This window comes from Gopherus flavomarginatus, chromosome 4, assembly GCF_025201925.1.
Source record: "Gopherus flavomarginatus isolate rGopFla2 chromosome 4, rGopFla2.mat.asm, whole genome shotgun sequence".
NCBI classification, from domain to species: domain Eukaryota; kingdom Metazoa; phylum Chordata; order Testudines; family Testudinidae; genus Gopherus; species Gopherus flavomarginatus.
In genome coordinates this window covers 63097268-63116423 of record NC_066620.1, presented here as the reverse complement: position 1 = coordinate 63116423, position 19156 = coordinate 63097268, and the positions used below count along the sequence as shown (strand labels likewise).

The 19156-nt window shown below is 45.4% G+C and overlaps 1 protein-coding gene across 1 annotated transcript in view; it reads right to left on the bottom strand.

The window, feature by feature from the left end:
- Window positions 1-629: 629 nt before the first annotated feature.
- The window catches only part of MOCS1 (molybdenum cofactor synthesis 1), a 52896-nt gene continuing 34369 nt past the window's right edge, over window positions 630-19156 (bottom strand). Inside the window, 9 exon segments of the mRNA XM_050948527.1 lie at window positions 630-6426; window positions 7856-7901; window positions 7903-7949; window positions 11224-11271; window positions 14063-14183; window positions 15870-15980; window positions 16896-17008; window positions 18323-18434; window positions 18725-18786. Coding sequence (XP_050804484.1) covers window positions 5519-6426; window positions 7856-7901; window positions 7903-7949; window positions 11224-11271; window positions 14063-14183; window positions 15870-15980; window positions 16896-17008; window positions 18323-18434; window positions 18725-18786 — 1568 coding nt within the window. The 3' untranslated portion in view covers window positions 630-5518.

Sequence of the window (19156 nt, the reverse complement as noted above, 5' to 3'; positions counted from 1 at the left end):
GGTGGAAGGCAAATCAATCTCTTTTCAACAGCAAATAGGAGGTTTGGGTGGGGTCTCTGTGCCAAACCTGCTAACACAGCCAGTTATTGACGCAGGATCACTTTAACTGAGTAGGAGGAGCGCCACATAACTGAGCAGGAACAGGTAATGAGAGCAGGGTGAGAATATGGAATGGTAACTGTGCAGCAGAACCCCAGCTACTAGCCAAGACTCAATGGGTGAGTATAACAGACAGACTGTGGGCAAGGAAAGGTGGAAGAAGTGAAATGATGAATGACTGAGGTTATAGTGCTAAGGTTATGTGATGCTCATTTTTGGCACATCCACTTAGACCTGGCTCAATTCTAAAGATTTTCGTAAATTGACATTTTCTTTTAAGCATCACCCAAGTAAGTTATATGGAGAAATTATCCATCTCTCCCCGTAGAAGGAATCACTGGCGATCACTGTCTGTCCATTGTACTAACTTGTAACGTGGCACGGGGCAAACTCGACCTGTTGAGCTAGAGAAAATTTAGAAGAGGCTGCTTCTCCTGAAGAGAGACCTCCTCACTGAAAACTTTAAAAGGGAGTTTAAGCTTAAACACTGACAATGTTTGTTCAAAAATAAACCTACACAAAGAGGCTCATTTCCATTTAATAATAGTCTTTATTAAAAAATGTATTGGAGCAAAATAAGCCTCTAAAATACTGACCTAGTTTACTTGTGCGTAATTGAGAACACACTTTGTGTGTTGGAGCAGGGGTACAAACATCACACACGCACTATTATCCAATGCCTTTTGGCAACACATTCTCAGAAAATAAATGGACACTCATGCTTAATTCAACATCTTATCTATATCAGAATAACTGCATAGTTCAAAGGCTTTGGTTATGTAACAAGAAAATGTTATGGCACCAACATAGAGCTGAGCTGTCAATTTGCCCCAACTATTCAGATAACCTTACAATCCCCACTTCCTCCTTATCCTAGATAAGGAAAATTAAAGTCTCTGTGGGGGTCCTGGCTTGTTAAATCAACTATTGCACCATAGCAGATTTTCAGAAGCCGAGGAGCCACGTGTCCAAATGCACCATTATCTCTGGTTTAAACCTTCTTCTCTCTCACTGAATACAACTCATCATTCCTCAACCCCTTGAATTAGGACAGGTGGTTGTTTTTAAAACCTCATACAAGAGGCTGTACTTTTTTTTTTTTTTTAAAGATGTAAATGTAGGTAGATAAAAAGTGCTTATGAAAGTAAGTGTCAACTTGGCTACAGCAAGCTAGGCAAAGGCAGAGTGTAGGTAGGTGTCCTTTCCCTATTTAGCTCAGTCAATTTGCTTCAGTCCTGATATGTAGAAATCACTCTACTTGGTTTTAAGGTTGCCTATCACCATGGTATCTAAGGCGAGATCCTCCTAGGATTTCAGCACCCAACTGCTACTGATGCCTGTGGGAGTTAGGTGCCTAAATTCTTTTGAGGATCAGGGCCAAAGTGTGGTATCTTAGCTTCCAAGCCTGATTCCCCTCCTCCTCCAGCTCTGCAAGAGGGAATCTTCTGTGTATTAACCAATATTCTTCTTAAACTAGCAGAGCTTCTCTGCCATGATGGCAAGTAATCAGTATGGTCTGATGTGATAATAGGACCTTGTGTGCAGAATTATGGTATTTGAGCACCCAGAGTGTTTGTATCTTTTCATTGCCTCAGTGCAGGATAAAAGAGCTCTTAGTCTGTTTGGTTTTCTTACAGTTACTATGAGATGTGACTAAGTACCTGAAATGCTTTTTGATAAATGACGCCCTTCATGCTGTATGGCAGGGATCGGTAACCTTTGGCACACAGCCCATCAGGGAAATCCACTGGTGGGCCGGGATGGTTTGTTTACCTGCAGCGGCCACAGGTTTGGCCAATGACATCTCCCACTAGCCACAGTTTGCTGTTCCAGGCCACTGGGGACTGCGGGAAGCGATGCAGTGCAGGTCAAGGAAGCGTTGTTGCTAATATTGGCCAGTGGTTCTCTACAAGGAAGACTTTTCCCCTTCATGTAGGTGTGTGGGCTCGAGAGAAGCAGGAAAGAAACTAGCCAGGAATTCAGCACCCATGCAGTAGCTGAAACCCAGTGCAACCTGTAAGGGTCTAGCTACATGGGGAGTGAGCATCCTAGCCCAGGTCTACAGCCTCATGCTAGTGCACAAAAACTAGCTGTGCAGACATCGCTTTGATGTTGCCACTTGGACTGGAGGTGAGGCTCTCAAGTGTACCTCAGGGTAGAACCTCCAAATTCCAACCTGAGCTGCAATGGTTACACAGCAATTTTTAGCCCACTAGCACAAGTCTGTCGAGCCACACTGGGAGGCTCACTCCCAGGTGCAGTGTAGACATACCCCTGAAGTACTTAGACTCCCAATTCATCGGTGACCACTTCTCTCTCATAGCTATGTAACTTATCCACCATTAAGGTGTGTTCAGGTAGAATATTCAGAGAGGTGCTAATTTAAGTAATCTTAAAAGTTTATATTGATCACACCTTTCAAACACACTTTGCTCTAGAAGTGTGTGCCAGTGTATTAAACCAACTTGTGCCATCTGGTTCACGGGATTCTCCTAAGCAGATCCAGTGGTGGAATTTGGAACTTAGTGGTCATGGCAACACTGCTATTACTGGGCTGTTGTGGATAATGGCTCAGCCATAGAAAAATATATATTTCAAACTCCTAGCTACACCTGAACACGTCGCATGGCTTAAAATGCACACAGTGACTCTACAGTGAACTCCAAAGTGCTTCCTTGGTGCTGGTGTGAGTTAGTAAGAAAAGGGATTGGAAAGCACACAGTGATGGGCAATCAGGTATATAGGAAAGGGGGAGAGGCAGTTAAAGGTTTAAATCTGACCCTGCTGTCCCAGTCTGCTGCACTAAACCTGAGCTAATCTCCTTTGAAGTGACTGGGATGTGCTTGATGTTGTCATGTATAGTCTCACTCCTGGATAAAATGTTTCTTGAAACACAACTTTAGGGAGCAAGTTGTACCAACAATGATCATCAATCATAAGGCAAAGGAAAGAATTCTTTCAAGTAACTTGAAAGCTCTAGTTTAATAGGAAAGCACGGTTAATAAAGCTGGTTTTAAAACTTCCTCTGTTGTGTGTATCAAAAGGGGAGGCAGCACTGGTATCTAAGGGACAGGAAATGTAAGCCCTAGGAGCACACCATAAATTAAAGACCAGGAACCCCTAACTTTGAGGTTTAGGTAAAGCTTTCAGGTTACTGTTTAAAACCAAAATACAGCAGTGGTGAGCAAGTTAAAACAAAGAGGGGTTAAGAGTATTTGGGGTAGGTTTTTTTTTAAACAACCTGTTACTATTGAAGTATTCCTCACACAGGACTGTATGATTTCATTTTTAAACACAAGGTTTATAAGCAAAAAGGCTTTTGGTCTGCCAAGACCTGAATTAGGGACTTCTGTGCGTCTCTCCAGCCATAGCACAGGGTGGCGCTAGCCTCTAAGATGGCAGAGAGAGCTAGAATCCCTGCTCTGCTGTAGGTGTTTGATCTCAACTGTAGCAGGAGAAACTCTCAAAACTTGAGTTCAAGATTCTAAAGGGAGAATTGTTTTTCAATTTAGACTGACAAATCAGTATATTTTACTGTGTCTATTCCCCTCCACTCCAAAAAACATGCAAAATTAACTCCTGCTTTTGCAGATCATCCTTCGCAAGGTGACCGTTTCAAGTGCTGAGTGTAACCAACACTAAATGTTTAAAAAGCATTACATCTGCCAGCCCCCTTGCCCAGGGTTCTCTGTTTGTCCACTGGCTTAGAGCTTTTAGGATGAATGAAAGTCATACTTCAAAGTTTTCCTAGTTCTCCTCATGGCAGAGAAACTTTCCTTTTTAAAAAAAGCAGAGGTCCTTGTCTAGCCTCAAGAGGTTCAGGCTTCAACAACCAAAAAAGCATAAGACTCTGCAACATCAAGGACTTCACTTTTAGAAGACTGATTTTTCAGACTGCTAAATGCCTATTCCAATTTCCCATCTCCTGGGTTGCTTTGACAAATATTGAAGGATTTCCTCCCTTTTCCTGGAGCAGAGTCAACACAGCAAAGGGATGTTTATGACCCTGTTTGCCAGAAGAATCACTGAGTTCAACAACAGCAGTATTATTGATGGAAGAGTTAGCTCAGGCTTCCTCTGCTGGCTGGATGCAAAGTCTATAGAAGAAGCAAGCATCAGACTAGGTTATCCCATGACATGCCCTTAGCAGGGGCTACAAAGAGTCACGGCAGGCAGGTGAATTAAAAAAAATAAATCAGAATCTGCTGGAGCTCAGGGGGAATCTCAGCTGGATTTCAAGTCCCAGAAATTAAGGGCCTGATTCTGCTAATGTTTTGAGGAGTTCTAGCCCTGACTTCTCTAAAGAGCAGAATGAGGCCCTTAGGCACAGCCCATAAACATGCTAGAGTACAAAAACATACAAAGTAGTTTAAACTGAGTCAATTATTTGATAGCCCATACTGGCTCTTTGGGGAAGCCTGTCATGGCTACCCAGTTCTGGTCATGTTTCCTGCTGGTTGCTCTGGAGTAGGGTAACACTGTAAGCTTTGATGTTCCTCTGCAGGCCATTGCTTCAAGACCCTGCAAGGAAGGAGGCCTATTGCCTTGTGGGAAGTGGCTTTGATGGACTGAGATTGATTCCGAATGCGCCTGTGGGCATGCAGGGACATCAAACGAGTTGGTTATAATGGCAGGCATGAGTGAACTACAGCAATGCAGTTCAAGGTGTGCAAATTACAGTTCCCCCTACTCCAGTAGCCCTCTGTATTCAGCATCATGCCCCTCAGTGAAATCAGGACTAGGCATAGGCTATTTGGTATCAACCAACCAACATCTAATTTTCCATTCATGGACACAAGCTCTGATCCCCTTGCTGTGGTACTGATCAGACCCATTTAGGACCCAAGCAGTTGTGAGGGGTGTGACTAGGTGACTTTGAGCTGAATAATTCCAGCTGATGGGCCTCTGTCCATTATTAAAATCTTTGCTCAATGGCCAGGACTCTAGAATGACTCCCCATTGTCTCCTTCTGAAGTTTCTTCCTAGTTTAAGTTTGGGGAGAAAGGAGCAATTCTTAAGCCACAGTCATTGATCAAAGATACAATAAACTACTCCTCACTGTGTTCCTTTGCCAAGTGAATTCAGTACTGATGAAGAGTACCTGACTAAGCACTGGATGGGTTACAGCAGCCAGGGCAGCTTCCCTGGCACCACCGGGCTGAAGGGACTCACTTTTGACCCATGGCCCCTCTGCTGAGATTACTGGCAAGGGTGCTAAGTTTCATGGTGGATGCAGGTAGAGATCTGCCCAGTGGGAGCTGAACTGAGGAGCACCCAGCAGTGAGATGGCCTGGCCGGTCAGAGACTCAGTCACATTCTTTTATAGGACACCTGCTGCTGCTTCCTCGGCCTGACTGCAGATATGGCACCAAAGCAGCCCACACCCTCAGTGCCCGCGTGGGGATGCTCCTGCTAAGTGCTAACCTCGCTGGAAGTCTCCCCTCTGCCCTCCCGTCTTGCTCACCAACTTCACCTCTTCGATGATTATGTCATGAGTGACTGCTTTGCACATGTCATACACAGTCAGGGCAGCAAGGCTGGCGGCTGTCAGCGCTTCCATCTCCACGCCTGTCTTACCCTGGCTGCGGCAGAGCGCCTGGATCACCACAGCCCATCTGCTCTCGTCCAGGCTCAGAGAGACGACCACCTGGCTCAGAGGGATGTGGTGGCACAGGGGGATCAGCTGGCTGGTCAGTTTGGCTCCCTGAATCCCTGCGATCTGGGCTACTGCCAGCACATCTCCTTTCTTCAGCTGGTTCTGCTGCACCATCCCAAATGCCTTCTCACCCAGGCGAACCACAGCACTGGCAACAGCAGTCCTTTCAGAATGGGGCTTCTTTCCAACATCTACCATGGCCGCCCGCCCCTCTTGATCAATGTGAGTCAGGCTGCTGGAGGGACCCCGTTCACTGACGCACAAGCCAGAACCTATGGCTTTGGAGTGAGATCCTGGGCCCTTTTCTTCTGATTGGTTTCCAGCTGCAGTCCCCGAGTGACTGTCCACAGCTGTGTGGCTGGTGTGCTGAATGGAAGGACTTCCTGTCCTAAGGCACTGTGTGTCCGAGCTAGAGCTCAGATGCTTTCGGAAGATGCAAACACTGTGTGCCTGAGTTTGCAGAATTTCTGCTGCAAGCCGCTGTTGCTTTGAGCGAGATCCTGGCAAGGCATGCTGTCCTGCAAACACATTTTTCTTAAATGCTTTTCCCATCTGCTTGGATAAACTTGCTCTTGGCGTTAGCCAGTGGCCAGGTCTGTGGCTCCATTGCTTTGAACTTGGAGAATTCTGCACGGCATCTTGCAGTAGTGGGGTCGACTTCAATGCTGCCTCTGAAGAGGATAAATAGAAATGAGACACAAGCTATTGCTACTAATTCGAAGGATAAGCTAAAATATATCTGAACTAGGATGCAGTCAGAACACTGCTCCCACTGCTTGAGAACAAGAAGCTGAGGAATTACCTGGACTTCATCTTTGGAAAAAAATAATTGGGGGAGGGGGCAGGGTCTACTGCCTTCTTCTTGTGACAGGGTGATTAAAAACATCTTCCTCAACAAATAAGAATGCCAGGCTCGTTTTTAAAAAACAATTTTTTTTTCACTTCCCTCTTTGCACTTTCCTGCCCTCCAGCTCTGGCTGCCGCTCTCACCTTTTCCAGCACACTATTTAAAGTAGGATCATTTCACTTTCCTGGTTTCTGCTCCTCGCTGCAGCCCTGGAGGTCAGCTGGGCCGACAAGCACCAGCTGCATTGCCTGCAAGTTCCTGGACAGGCTCCATGCTGGGAACCACCCTCACTGCTGCCAGTTCTTACCGAGTTAATGATGTGCATGGCCATTGAGGCTTAGTCACTGGGAGCTCAGATTCCCTCATTGACACCCACTTCCTCTGCCCTGGCCAGGACCTCTGCCAGCTTAATTTGGATCTTTATTTAAATCCACTGGGACATATCCCTTCTTGCCCCTCACACTAATCCCCCAACTTTGGCATTTCCACAGCATCTACTGCCAAGCTCCATGACAGAAGGAGCCTCTTACATACACAATGGAAGTGATTCACTTTATAATCCAAAGAGGCAAGTAGTGACAACCTGCTTTTTAAAAAGGAGATCTCCCCTATGCTCTTCATTATTCCTTTAAGCGATACAGAGGCTCAGGAGAGGTTTAGTGGATCACAGATCAGCAAACCCCTTCTGTAGCCCTTTGAAGCGGGACTCCTTTGGGAAACAGCAAGTTCAAGAGCTGTTCACAGAGGAGTCAGAGCAGCTCTCATGAGTGATACACACTGTGCTTTATTTTTCCTCAAGGGAAAGGCAAGGTCCCTACCTGCTTGTCCCAAGCCCAGCCCACACTGCAAACAGCCCCTCACCACACTGTACTGGGTCTATTGCCTTGGATTAGCAAAACCTTCGAACGGAAGATTCATGTCTATTTAACCTCTTCCCTGCTAAGCTCAACAGCCCTGCCATTCAGCTAGCTCTGGGAGCGACACTCTGAGCATCTTGGTTCAGAGCTAGAATTTAACTGTCTTTAGCTTTTAATCAAGACAAGGGGCTAACTTCAGCTATGGAGAAAGCAGAGGCAGCTCCCCTCTCACACTGGGGCTGAATTTGTTTGTACATCTGTGGTGTCACCGAGTGAGGGAGGGGCTAAAGGAAAGATTCTAACAGGTAATTAACTAGGAGTGGCGGGGGTCACCAAGAACTCATTCACTAGCACTAATCCAATTTTAAGAGAGAAACCTCATGAAATGGGATCTACCAGCTGCAGCCCATCTTGTAATGGATACGACACTAATGGTGCAACAGCGCAGACACAAAGCTTGTTTTCATATAGGTCTTGGGGCATCTTGAACCTTCATTTAAAAAAAAAAAAATCAAGAATTTAAGGTAAGTGAGACCTTCAGACCCCTTGCTGGCCTCAGCTCTGCAGGACTGAAGGTAAACTCATGCAGAGTGCCTGAACTGGGGCGGGGAGGCTTGGCTGTAAGTTAAGAGCTCAGTACCACAGGACTGAAGCTGCTCAGGAGTGGAGCATCAGTCAGTACAATTGGGAGGCACGTAAAACTTCTGTTTAACTGACAGTAGACGAGTTCAGAAGATGAGGGTGAGTGCGATGAGGCACGCTGCAATCATGCACTTTAGGGGTGCAGCACAAGCTGCCTCTTTTATATAAGTTTCCTTTAAATCCCACACAACGGTACCTCTGTCCTCACACATATTGTTCACGTAACACAAAAAGGCAGAACGAGACCATGAACTTTCAAGCCTATGATGGGTACAATGCACTAGTAACTCTCTACTGCTGTAGATCAGCAGTGTTTTGCTTGTACTTTATTAGTGAATCTGCAAAGCTAAACTTGGTTTCAGCACTGAAAAATTTCCAACTGACAGATAAGAGAAGGAATAAGGACTCTCCCATCACGAAGGTGAAGCTGGGAGGAGAACAGCCTCTTCTTAATATTTATATTAAGGAAAATAGTCATGGGACAGACCAAATTAAATAAAAGGGTGTCAAGGCTTAGGTAATTCAGAAAAGAAGATGGGTTTAGCTTGTTAGGCCAGCAAGAGAGATTAATCATTTCCATTGCATTAGATCTGGTTAAATGAATTCCATGTTCTCTCTACCTCCTGTCTGTTCGCATACTAGCTTTAATTGAACCCTGCAATTAAACACACAAATTAGGAAATCCCCCAATCTGCTTTCCATCTGTACCCATGGTCTGCACATCACATTGTGTCATCCTTGACTCAGCTCCGGTCCTAGAGACTGTACTGTTTATGCACAGAATGCCAGTAGTTACTTCTCAAGATGGGGAAGAACAGGACAGACTTCTGCTATCATTGCATGTAACCAGACTGCTATTCCAAAAGAAGCTGGATAAATCCCATCTCTGCATCCAGACCTCTCACCCTTCCTCCTCCAAATGCTATTTTAAAATTAAAAAGAAGCCCCACAGATAGCTTAATAAATGACAGTGGATGGGGGTCTAGTTTGGGAGGGACAATATAGTTTACTTTTCATCCCATTCGAAAACCCAGCTCACCCTTATTTTGCAGCCTGTGAGACTGCTATAATTGTACCTGTTTCCCCCTTTTCTGGAACGTAGTAGAGCAACTCTGGCAACAAAGCCAAAGAACCAAGCAAACCAGGAATTGCCTGCACAGTTCAAGCTGGTTCACCTACAAACGCCATATGGCAGAAGAAGCATGGTATCAAAGATATGAGAATTGGAAGACTTAAGTGAAACCTTTCTTCCAAGAGAAGGGCAAAAAAAAATATAAAAGCAAAAGCCCATATTAATACGATACTCCGCAGAATCCAGTTGCAGAGCGACCGAGTGGAGTTTACTAGAGTACTGATTAAAGGAACAGGTACTGCAAAAACAGCCGCAGCGGAGATTTGCAATTCTAAGGAATGTTACCTTCCCAACGATACAATTGTCTGTTCCCAGTCTAGGTACTTGCACTTGCCCATTCTTGCCAGCTTTGAGTTACCAAGTTATAATCACAATATGCATAATAGCTGATTTACTGCTTTGCTTGGAAGAGAAGAAGTGGGCTTGAAATAAAATGTTTTCCCCCTTGATATATCAGAGCTTCTTAGCAAGGAATAATGATACTTAGAGCACCTTCCATTCAAGGATCTTAAAATGCTTTTACAAATATTCACTAAGCAATCCACTCAACATCTTTCCACCCCTTCCTTATAAATGGAGGGAGATAGAGGCACGGAAAAGGCAAACCTACGTGGCCAGTGTCACATAAAAATCAGTAACAGCAATGAATAAAACCCAGGAGACTCAGTTCTTTATTCCGACCACTAGACTATTTCATTAGAGGAGTAAGTGGTTTGAAATCTGTTCTCTCTCTCTCTCCCACGCCCCCTTCTGAATTAGAGCTGATTTGTCATTGTGACAATGCCAGAGAACTCTGGGGCAAGCATTCTAGCCAAGGGTGGGTTTGAAAATACTGCCCCTGGGAAGACAAGGGAAAAAAAAATAATAATGCACTCTCTTTGGTCCCCCCCAGGCTTTAGTCCAAGGCATTAGGGACTCAGATATTCAGACACTATGGACAAGGCCGGTGCTTCCATTTAGGCGACCTAGGTGGTCGCCTATGGCACCAGGATTTGGGAGGGCAGCAATTCTGCGGCGGGGGGTCCTTCTGCGCTCTGGGTCATCGTCATCAATTCTGCGGTGGGTCCTTCACTCGCTCCAGGACCCGCCGCTGAAGTGCCCGAAGACCAGGAGCGTGGAAGGACCCCCCCAGCCGCAGAATTGCCACCAACGATCGGGAGCGCAGAAGGACCCGCCTAGGGTGCCAAAAACCCTGGCGCCGCTCCTGACTATGGATAGGGGTGCTATATAAGTACCCAACAGCCACAAGGCTGCAATTAGTAAGTGGTATTCTCACCCCATGGTTTATGCAAGTGAGTCCTCACACTATTAATTCAATTAAATGCCAGGTTTTTTAAACCCACTCGTCCAGATTCAGGGGACACGGGCGGTGAGGTGAAGCAGCAAGATTTTCCTTTGGTAGCTATGCCACAATACCTGAGATCAGGGATCCCAGTAGTGTGTCACCATCAAGGAATTCTACTCCAGCAATAGAGTGAAACCTGCATCCTTTAAGTTTAATGTTTATGCTGCAATTTGTTCAAGGTACCAAAATCTCAGCCAGATCCTGCTTTATAAGAAACACCCAGAAGTGCTGTAGTATCATTGTCGTGGTCTTGCTTAATGCAAAGGAAGCAAACAAGAGACATAGCAGCAAAGGCCTTAACATGCAACTTTGAAAGCCGAACACATTTTTTAAAAGTTCAAAATGGAAATTGACGACAGCCATATAAATGACCCATTCCACATATGGCAGGATGACAGGCTGAAGTTAATGGATGAGTCACCAATTCCCTCCCCGCACGCCCCTGTTTTCGTTGATAGACTTAAAAATGACCACATTTTTTAAAATCAGTTCATCTCTGCCCAAAGCAAAATAGAAATATATACAGCTTAGGAAAAAAACAACAACCAACAACAACTACCACCACCACCCAACCATTTCCACTCCCCAGAGATGTAAACCTAATAAAACCATGGTGTGTGTATTACGTACTGATTTGTCACCCACCGATCAGGATCATTGGCCGGTTCTTCATCTGGGAAATGTTAAACATGCCTAGAAATAAAATAATGTACATTAAAAAACACACTAGTAATTTTTACAACACACATTTTAAGTCATTTGTTTTCTTCTATTTATTTTCTTCTGCTGTCCCCCACCCCAACATTCCTAACCCACACACTAGAAAAAGGAGAGCCCCCCAAATTAATAAGAAAATACTAATTAACTCAGTAAAACGTAAAACATGGTCTGAGGACAATATGCAAGTGCCCAAGTACAGAGCTGCCATCCTACAGTGGAGCCTTTTCCCAGAAAGTCTCCTATAACCAGACTTACTCTCTGCATCTTACAGCAGTCAAATAATTCAGGCTGACTGGAGAAGGATGGTCCAGTGGTTACAGCACTAGCCTAAGACTTAGGATACCAAGGTTCGATTCCCTGCTCTGCCACTTCCTGTGTTATGTGAGCAAGTCACGTAGGCTCTCAGTGCCTCAATTCCCCGTCTATAAACATGAGGATAATAGTATTTCTATGGCCTCCGAAGGTTTGCAACAACAACTACATTAAAAGAGATTGAGAGACACTCAGTTACTATGGCGACAGGGGCTATTTAAATACCTTAGACATACTGTCATATTTCAGCAGCAGCAATGGTATTTCACCGTATAGGTGAATAGGTTACACAACACTGTATACCTCTCAATACACCTGCATACCTTCCAGTACAAGGCAGGCTAATATCAAGAGACCTCAAGATTGGTGGTATGGGGACTAATGATCTGGAGGCCGCAGGGAACATTGAGTTGGCATATGCTGATGACTTCAAATTGTTGTGAGTAGTAAAGAAAGCTAGGGAAAGACTCCAGATGGATGTACAGTTTAGATTTACTGGACAGCATGGTGGCAGACCCAATTGTGTTTGGGTAAGAGTTGTGCACAGTGAAAATTAGTCTACGCACATATATTGAGGAGTGCTGAATGTGTCAGATTTCTCCTAGGACATGAAGATGTCTGCTCAGCGCACAGAAGCCGCAGGGTAAGAAAAGCATCAGAGCGTCTGGGGACTGGAATGACAGAAATTGAAAAAACCTGGATTTACCCCTCGTTTGAGAGCGCACACTCAGCTTTGGTCACCTCACCTGCAGATAGATTTACTAGGTCCAGAGAAGGATAATGACAACGGTTAGGGATTTCAAAGAGAACTAAAGAGCCACTCAATAAAACTAATGGCAAGTGTACTTAGAACAAAAAGGGAAATACTTCCTCGCAGCATGGAGTCAGTGTCTAGAATTCACTGCGTAGGCGGTCAGAGTTCCATTCAGCAGCTGAATTTTTAAAGGCAGCTGGGCAAGATTTGTGAATAAAATCATTTGCAAGTATGCCAGCTGAGAGAAGAAGAATCCAGTCTCCAGCATCCGGGTGTAAATGCATCACAACAGGCGTGATGGAACCATTCCCTATCCCCAGGGCAGTGCTGCAGAGCCAGCTGTGTCTTAGTAGTTTCTCTCAGCTTGCTCTGAAGAATCAGTACTAGTCACAGTCAGAAACAAGAGCTTGGACTAGATGGATCAGCAGCCTAGCTCCGGTACTTGTGGTCTTCATTTAACTCTAATGAGAAAATGTGGATCTCTTAGAATGCTGCAGAGTGGAAAGGCAGGCAAGGGAAAAGGTTTGCGTCCATAACAACAAGAAAGTAGGTTGACTGAAAATTACAGGGTCGCCACTAGGGATGGTAATAACCAGACAGGAGAAGGGCCGGAGATAAAAGCTGCCAGAGACAGAAAGTGGTTCTCCTGAACTAAGGCCGAAGGCAGGAGAACAGCAAGAGAGGTTGCTGGCTGACTTCCCCAAGTTAGAGGGCTGAAGGCAGGAGCAGCAGCAGAGGTAGTTGCCTGCTGGCTCTGAGCCAAGGGCCACAGAGGACCGAAGGAGAGGAGAGCAGCAGATGGCTTTAGTCACGGGACTCTGAGGAACAATGAGAGGGCCAGAGGGAGTGAGGGATGCTCCCCTAGCAAGGCTGCGTGGAGAGGCCATGGGACTGCCTGCTGGGAAGAGCAGGGGTGCACCCCAGAAGGAAGTGTTGGGGTGCCTGCCCTACCAGAGGGACTGACAAGTAGCCTAGCTGTGACAGAAGATGAGGGTGACCAGATTTCCCAATTTTATAGGGATAGTCCTGATTTTTGCGTCTTTTTCTTATATAGGCTCCTATTACCCCCGACCCCTGTCCCGATTTTTCATATTTGCTGTCTGGTCACCCTACAGAAGACAGAGAGGTATCGTGCGAACAAGGAATGAGTGCACTAGAGTGATACGGATTGTGTTTTCGGACTATGGTTATGAACTATGTTGTAATCTACTGGCCACAAGCAGAGGTGTTGTTTAAGTAGAGCCTGAAGTGGAGAAGTTTGGATCACTCAAGAGGGAAACTGAGGTGAGGGGCCACTTGTAGGATTGCCTCAAGGCCACAAGGGGGCACCCAGAAGGAGGGCACTCAATTACAACCACACTCAGCATTCTATTTACAACCCCAGAAATCCACATGGTGGCTAGACAGCCTGGGTCCCAGCTCAGGAAGTGGGTAAGAAAGCTTCAGAAAAGAACCCAAATTTCAGAGTAACCATGGAACATTGAGACTGACCTGTCACCAGTTGCCTCGCTAAGACCAGTGGCAGATAATGCTCTTAATCAAGTGGGAACTTCAGAGTATCCTCTCCTGAGTCACTCTAATTCCACAAAATAGCTTTCCCCTCCCCGCTACCAGGTTTTGCGAATCATCCATCCTATTTTAGAAAAAGGGCAGTGTTTGTCCCAGCCCCTCATTATTACTTGTACGCAGTAAATGTACCGGCATGCTGTTTCTTTTTTCTGCCCACTGCTGCTCCTATAATTTGAACTAATTCATCCTCTGAAGCATCGGACCGTAGGTGATCCCTCAAGGACACTTCAGAGTTACCAAAAAGGCACACCTGCAATAAACCACGGGGAGGGGAGACAGTGAATAAAGCTAGCCAGAAAACACTATTCCTATTACAACCAATGTCAGCATCCTGGGCGAAAACTGAGCAAAGCATTCAAAAATACAAAGGCACAGTCACTTCCCAGCCATGCATCTGAGTCTCTGTAGGATATGACCCTGCTGTCTTCTCTGCATTGCTCCTTGCAGCTGTGAGGGTCTCTGAGTCAGCAGAGTAGGCAAGCTGTGCGACTCTATACCCTTACAAAACCTAAATGGGGAAGGCGGGGGGTGGGGGGGAGGCAGGGAAGAGCACAGGGCCTTTGAATGAATACATGAGACAAACCCTACAGTACCCAGATCTCCAAGCTCATTCTCAAGGATGAACATTTCTAATGTTCATTTCTAGTGCTGAACTGTGGCACAGAACAGAATTCCATGGGATGGGCTATAAACCTAGAAATTCACTGCAGTATTGGGTCTGGATGACTGACCACTGGATAACAAGATTCAGTGGCCTGCTGGGCTGCAATGCACAAAATTCAACCCAGAACAGGTCCAACGTCTGGGAGCCAAATGATGTTTTGCTGTGAACCCAATAGGATTCACTACTACAGCAGTTTACCTGAACATCAGGCAGCAAAAAAACAACCTGGTCTATGGGAGAGGAATTAGGAGAATAGTTCTGCTAAAGCCACGAGCTAGCCATTTACTTTAGGAGTATATAGAACTGAACCATCTGGGAACACAGCAGGGAGGCAGAGATGTCATGAGATTTTTTTCCTTCCTTCATCTCTCCTGCTGTTGTATGTCTTCTTGCACCATGGCTGGGCTGAGAGATGCCCCATCCCAGGGTTAAACCAGGAAGGAAGTATTCGAGCAGGAGACTTTTAAAAAAGTTCCACAGCTACTGCTTCTAGATTTTCAAGTGTATTACAATTGCTGAAAGTGCACACAAACTGATTTGATGCCAATACCAAGTTGCCATTCCTGTCATGGGATTACTTTGTTCTTGGGCAAGTTGCTTTAGTACAATTGTGGCACCTTCAGCTAACTTAGAGGACACCTACTCTTTGGTCAGCAAAGGGTGCTGAACATTGACAAATGGATCTCAACATACAAGTATTGGAAAGGTATATGGAAAAATGGGTAGTTTGGCCCTGTTATGGTCACTTCACTTTAATGGAAATATATTTATTTATATTTTAAATTTGCTATTGTCCCACTTAACATAAGATTGTTTGAAAGTAAAAATAAGGAATTTTATTCCTCCTGTTCACTTTCTGCATTTGAAATCAGTTGGTGTACAGTCAGGGTCACCGTGACCTCGGTACAGTCAGGGTCACTGATGTGTCAACATAGAGAACATTTTTTTTTAAAAACAGAGAAAGGAAAATCTGCACATATAAAAGATAGCAGGGGGACTCAGGAAGGCAGACTTGAAACTATTTTTTTTAAACTGACAAGATTTCACACTGACGTTCTTTTAAATCTGAGTGCTACACAACAGATCAATTCTTTGGCCATGGCTGACCACTCGCTTCCATTTCATCCCTCTTTAAATCTGACCCTCACTTTCCTTCCCCTCTCCTCTCCTCTACTGCCTCTTCCATCTCCAACACCGTTCCATTTAAGAGAAGTAATTCAACCCCCTATTTCAGCTCTAAGTCGGTGAAGGGCATCTTGTTTCATTGCCTACCTTCAGGTTCCCATCTGCAGTTATCCTCAGCCGATTGCAGGATCCACAGAAGTGCTCTGACATGGAGGTAATAAAGCTGATCTGCCCCTGAAAATCTGGTACCTTGTAAGCCTGAAGCAGCCCCGAGACAGAAGAATAGATCAGGGTAGATACATGATATCTACATGTTTTAAATGTATTTGTAATTTAAATTAGGTACATGTTTCTTTTGAAAAAATAAACTTAGTTAAAATTAAATTTGAAATGACAACAACCTGTGTTAAGGCCTAAACTTATTTTATATTACAATGATTTAAACAAACAAAAGCATTGCAGCAATGACTGCTCCTTGACTGTTAATGAGTCTAAGGGGTGCCTGTTTTGGTTTTCTTTTTTCTTTTTTTTTTTTTTTTTTTTTTACACCTCTGCCCTGATATAACACAAATGCGGATATAACGCGGTAAAGCAGTGCTCCGGGGAGGGTGGGGGGGCTGCGCGCTCCGGCAGATCAAAGCCAGTTCAATATAACGTGGTTTCACCTACAACGCGGTAAAATTTTTGGCTCCCGAGGACAGCGTTATATCGAGGTAGAGGTGTATATACTGAATCAAGGGAGATTAAGACCTGTCACCTCTAGATCCCAGGTTTAAATCAAGACTAAAATAGGAATAAAGATATGGCTAGAGAATACAGGTTTAGTATTCCTCATACCTTGGAAACTCCTATGAGCGACACAACCAGGACCCTCTCTCTGGATAGCCCCCAAGATAAGCCCCAACATGTCTACCCCACTGACACTTACACCTGACAGACAAGTACCAGTAATTGGTAGGTGCCTGGTATTTCCATGGGTAAAGTAAATGACTGTTGCTCACCATGGCTGTGTGCATGCAGTTTCATCAAGCACCTTGAGATCATTACATACGTGACTATGCAGCATTACGCCACATGCTAATCCTCTTTGCTCCAGCCATTCCAAATACAAGTTCTTGTGCACTTTGCTGAAGCACTGGGTCTCCCTTCATAGTGTTCTTAGCCTGCACCCACCTTGGCTGTGCTGGAGGCCTCGCAGGGCAGCTTCTCCAAGTCAGGCCATCTCTGCCTGACTGTATCCAGCATCTCCTTATAGCTCACCATCTTCCTGAAATTCCACTTGTTGCCTAGGTTTTAAATCAGCACAAATTTAGCCACCAGGAGTGTTTAAAATAGGAAAGAACAGAAAGTCCTTGTACCTGGATTTCAATTGCCCCTTTCAACACCCAAACTGTGAGGACCTGTATTGACTCTTATAATTGATTGTTCCAGCAATCCTTGACTCCTTGGGTAAGAGGATGCAATGAACAGTGAACCAACCTGGACTTGTCAGGAAGGGCAAGAGTCTGTAGAGAGACAATCAGACCAACTGTCTGTCGATGAAGTGGCAACTTGGGTCCTAGCCAGTAGCTCTGCGTCCGCTAGCTCTGGTGCAGATTTGCGGCGTCTGCCCTTGTTCCGGCACAGTTTAATGCAGAAGCTGAAGATAAATTATTCCAACATGGAACAGCTTGGGGGAGATGGCCCCAATTTTCCGAAAATGGGAATGGAAGGGGGAGATGGAGGGCCTTTCTGGAAAGAGTTAGCAGGAAAAGTGCACCCCAGTAAAGAGCAATTTTGATATCGTGAGCACTGCACTTTCTTTCTGGAGCATGAGAAGCAAAGAGCCTAGAATCCGGGGTTCCTGAAGAGCACCATGGGTATGTCTAAACAGCAAACAAAAACCCATGGCTGGCCCATGCCAGCCAGTTTGGGTTCATGGGGCTCAGGCTGCAGGATTGTTTCATTGCTGTGTAGACATCTGGGCTCGGGCTGGAGACTGAGCTCTGGAACCCTCCCACCCGGTAGTGTCCTAGAGCCTGGGCTCCAGCCCGAGCCCAGAAGCCTACACAGCAGCAAAACAGCCCTGCAGCCCAAACTGGCTGACACTGGCCAGCCACAGGTTTTATTTTGCTGTATACACGCACCCCATGTCTCAGCTCACTATAAGCAGAACCACCCACTCCATGGACAGGTACCGTGATAGAAAACAGATGTGAGGAGGGAACTAAGGAAGTTTCCCAGGTGAAGCATGGCTTATAACGGTTACACTATTCCGTTTCCATGAGATTTCCCTCACAGGAAAGGCATCTCCAATATACAACAAGCCAGCCCCTCCTCCAGCCCCTGCCCATTGCAGGGCACCCAACCTCCCACCCACTACACGCGGACCTGCCATCCACCTGTCCTGCATCCTTGGACACAGCACTGAAAACTACAGTGGCTACTTTACACAAAGCTTCTCTTAGGTTTAAAATAGGGGTTCAGGCACTCTTCAGGAGACAGTCAATGCGATCAGGTTTCAGAAAAGAAGCCCAAGTAGCAAAGACTTGTCAGCCAGAGTCACTCCCCCCCAAGAGAAGGCAAAACTGCACAGGTAGTTACAGACCAAGGGTACTCACCGTCGAAGGGCATGTATTCAATGAACCGCACGTCGAGCGGCTGGTTCTTCGTGAGCGCCACGAAGTCCAACAGCTCATCCTCATTGAGGCCTCTCATCACTACACAGTTCACCTGGAGGGAGAGAAGGAGCCTGTGCCCATTGTGCAGACAGCCTGGTATTCCCATGTAAGATCTCTGTACCCTGAGGCTCTGAATGAAAAATGGCTGAGTCAGCTACACAAGGTGAAGCGGTGGGATCACCTTTATGTCCTGGGAAGGTCCTGCAATGCTATTAGAAAATGTCTTTCATATTTACAAAAATTGCCAACCTTTGAAGGAAAAAAAACAATCCTCAAAAAGGCAAAGTATCAAGTCAGACTAAAACACAGGGTTCGAGGGCACTACGCACCAAATTATCTTACCTTAACAGGATTGTACCCCAGTTCAACGGCTTTGTTGATTCCTTCCATTACCTTATGAAAGCCTAAAATGGAACAAGAATTAAGTCAGCAAGTATCAGACAAAAAGATGGCAGAGATAAAACAGCTTGGTCCAACAGATGGTACTGAAGTCAAGAGACGTTTGTTCTGTCTCGAACTCTGCAGACTTAGTGTGACCTTGGGCAAGTCACTTGAGGCCAGATTTTTGAAGATATTTGGGTGCTCAAACAATGCAGAGTTGCTTAATGGTTTGCGGCACCCTTGCTTTTTTTGGCACCCAATACCTTCAAAAATCTGGCCCTTAACTTCTCTGTGCTTCAGCTTTGCCCATCACTACCCCTAGTCTCACCAACGTGGCAGAGCATCTATAAAAAGTGCTCCCAGATTTAAGGGGGAAATCCCCCCCCACTAAAT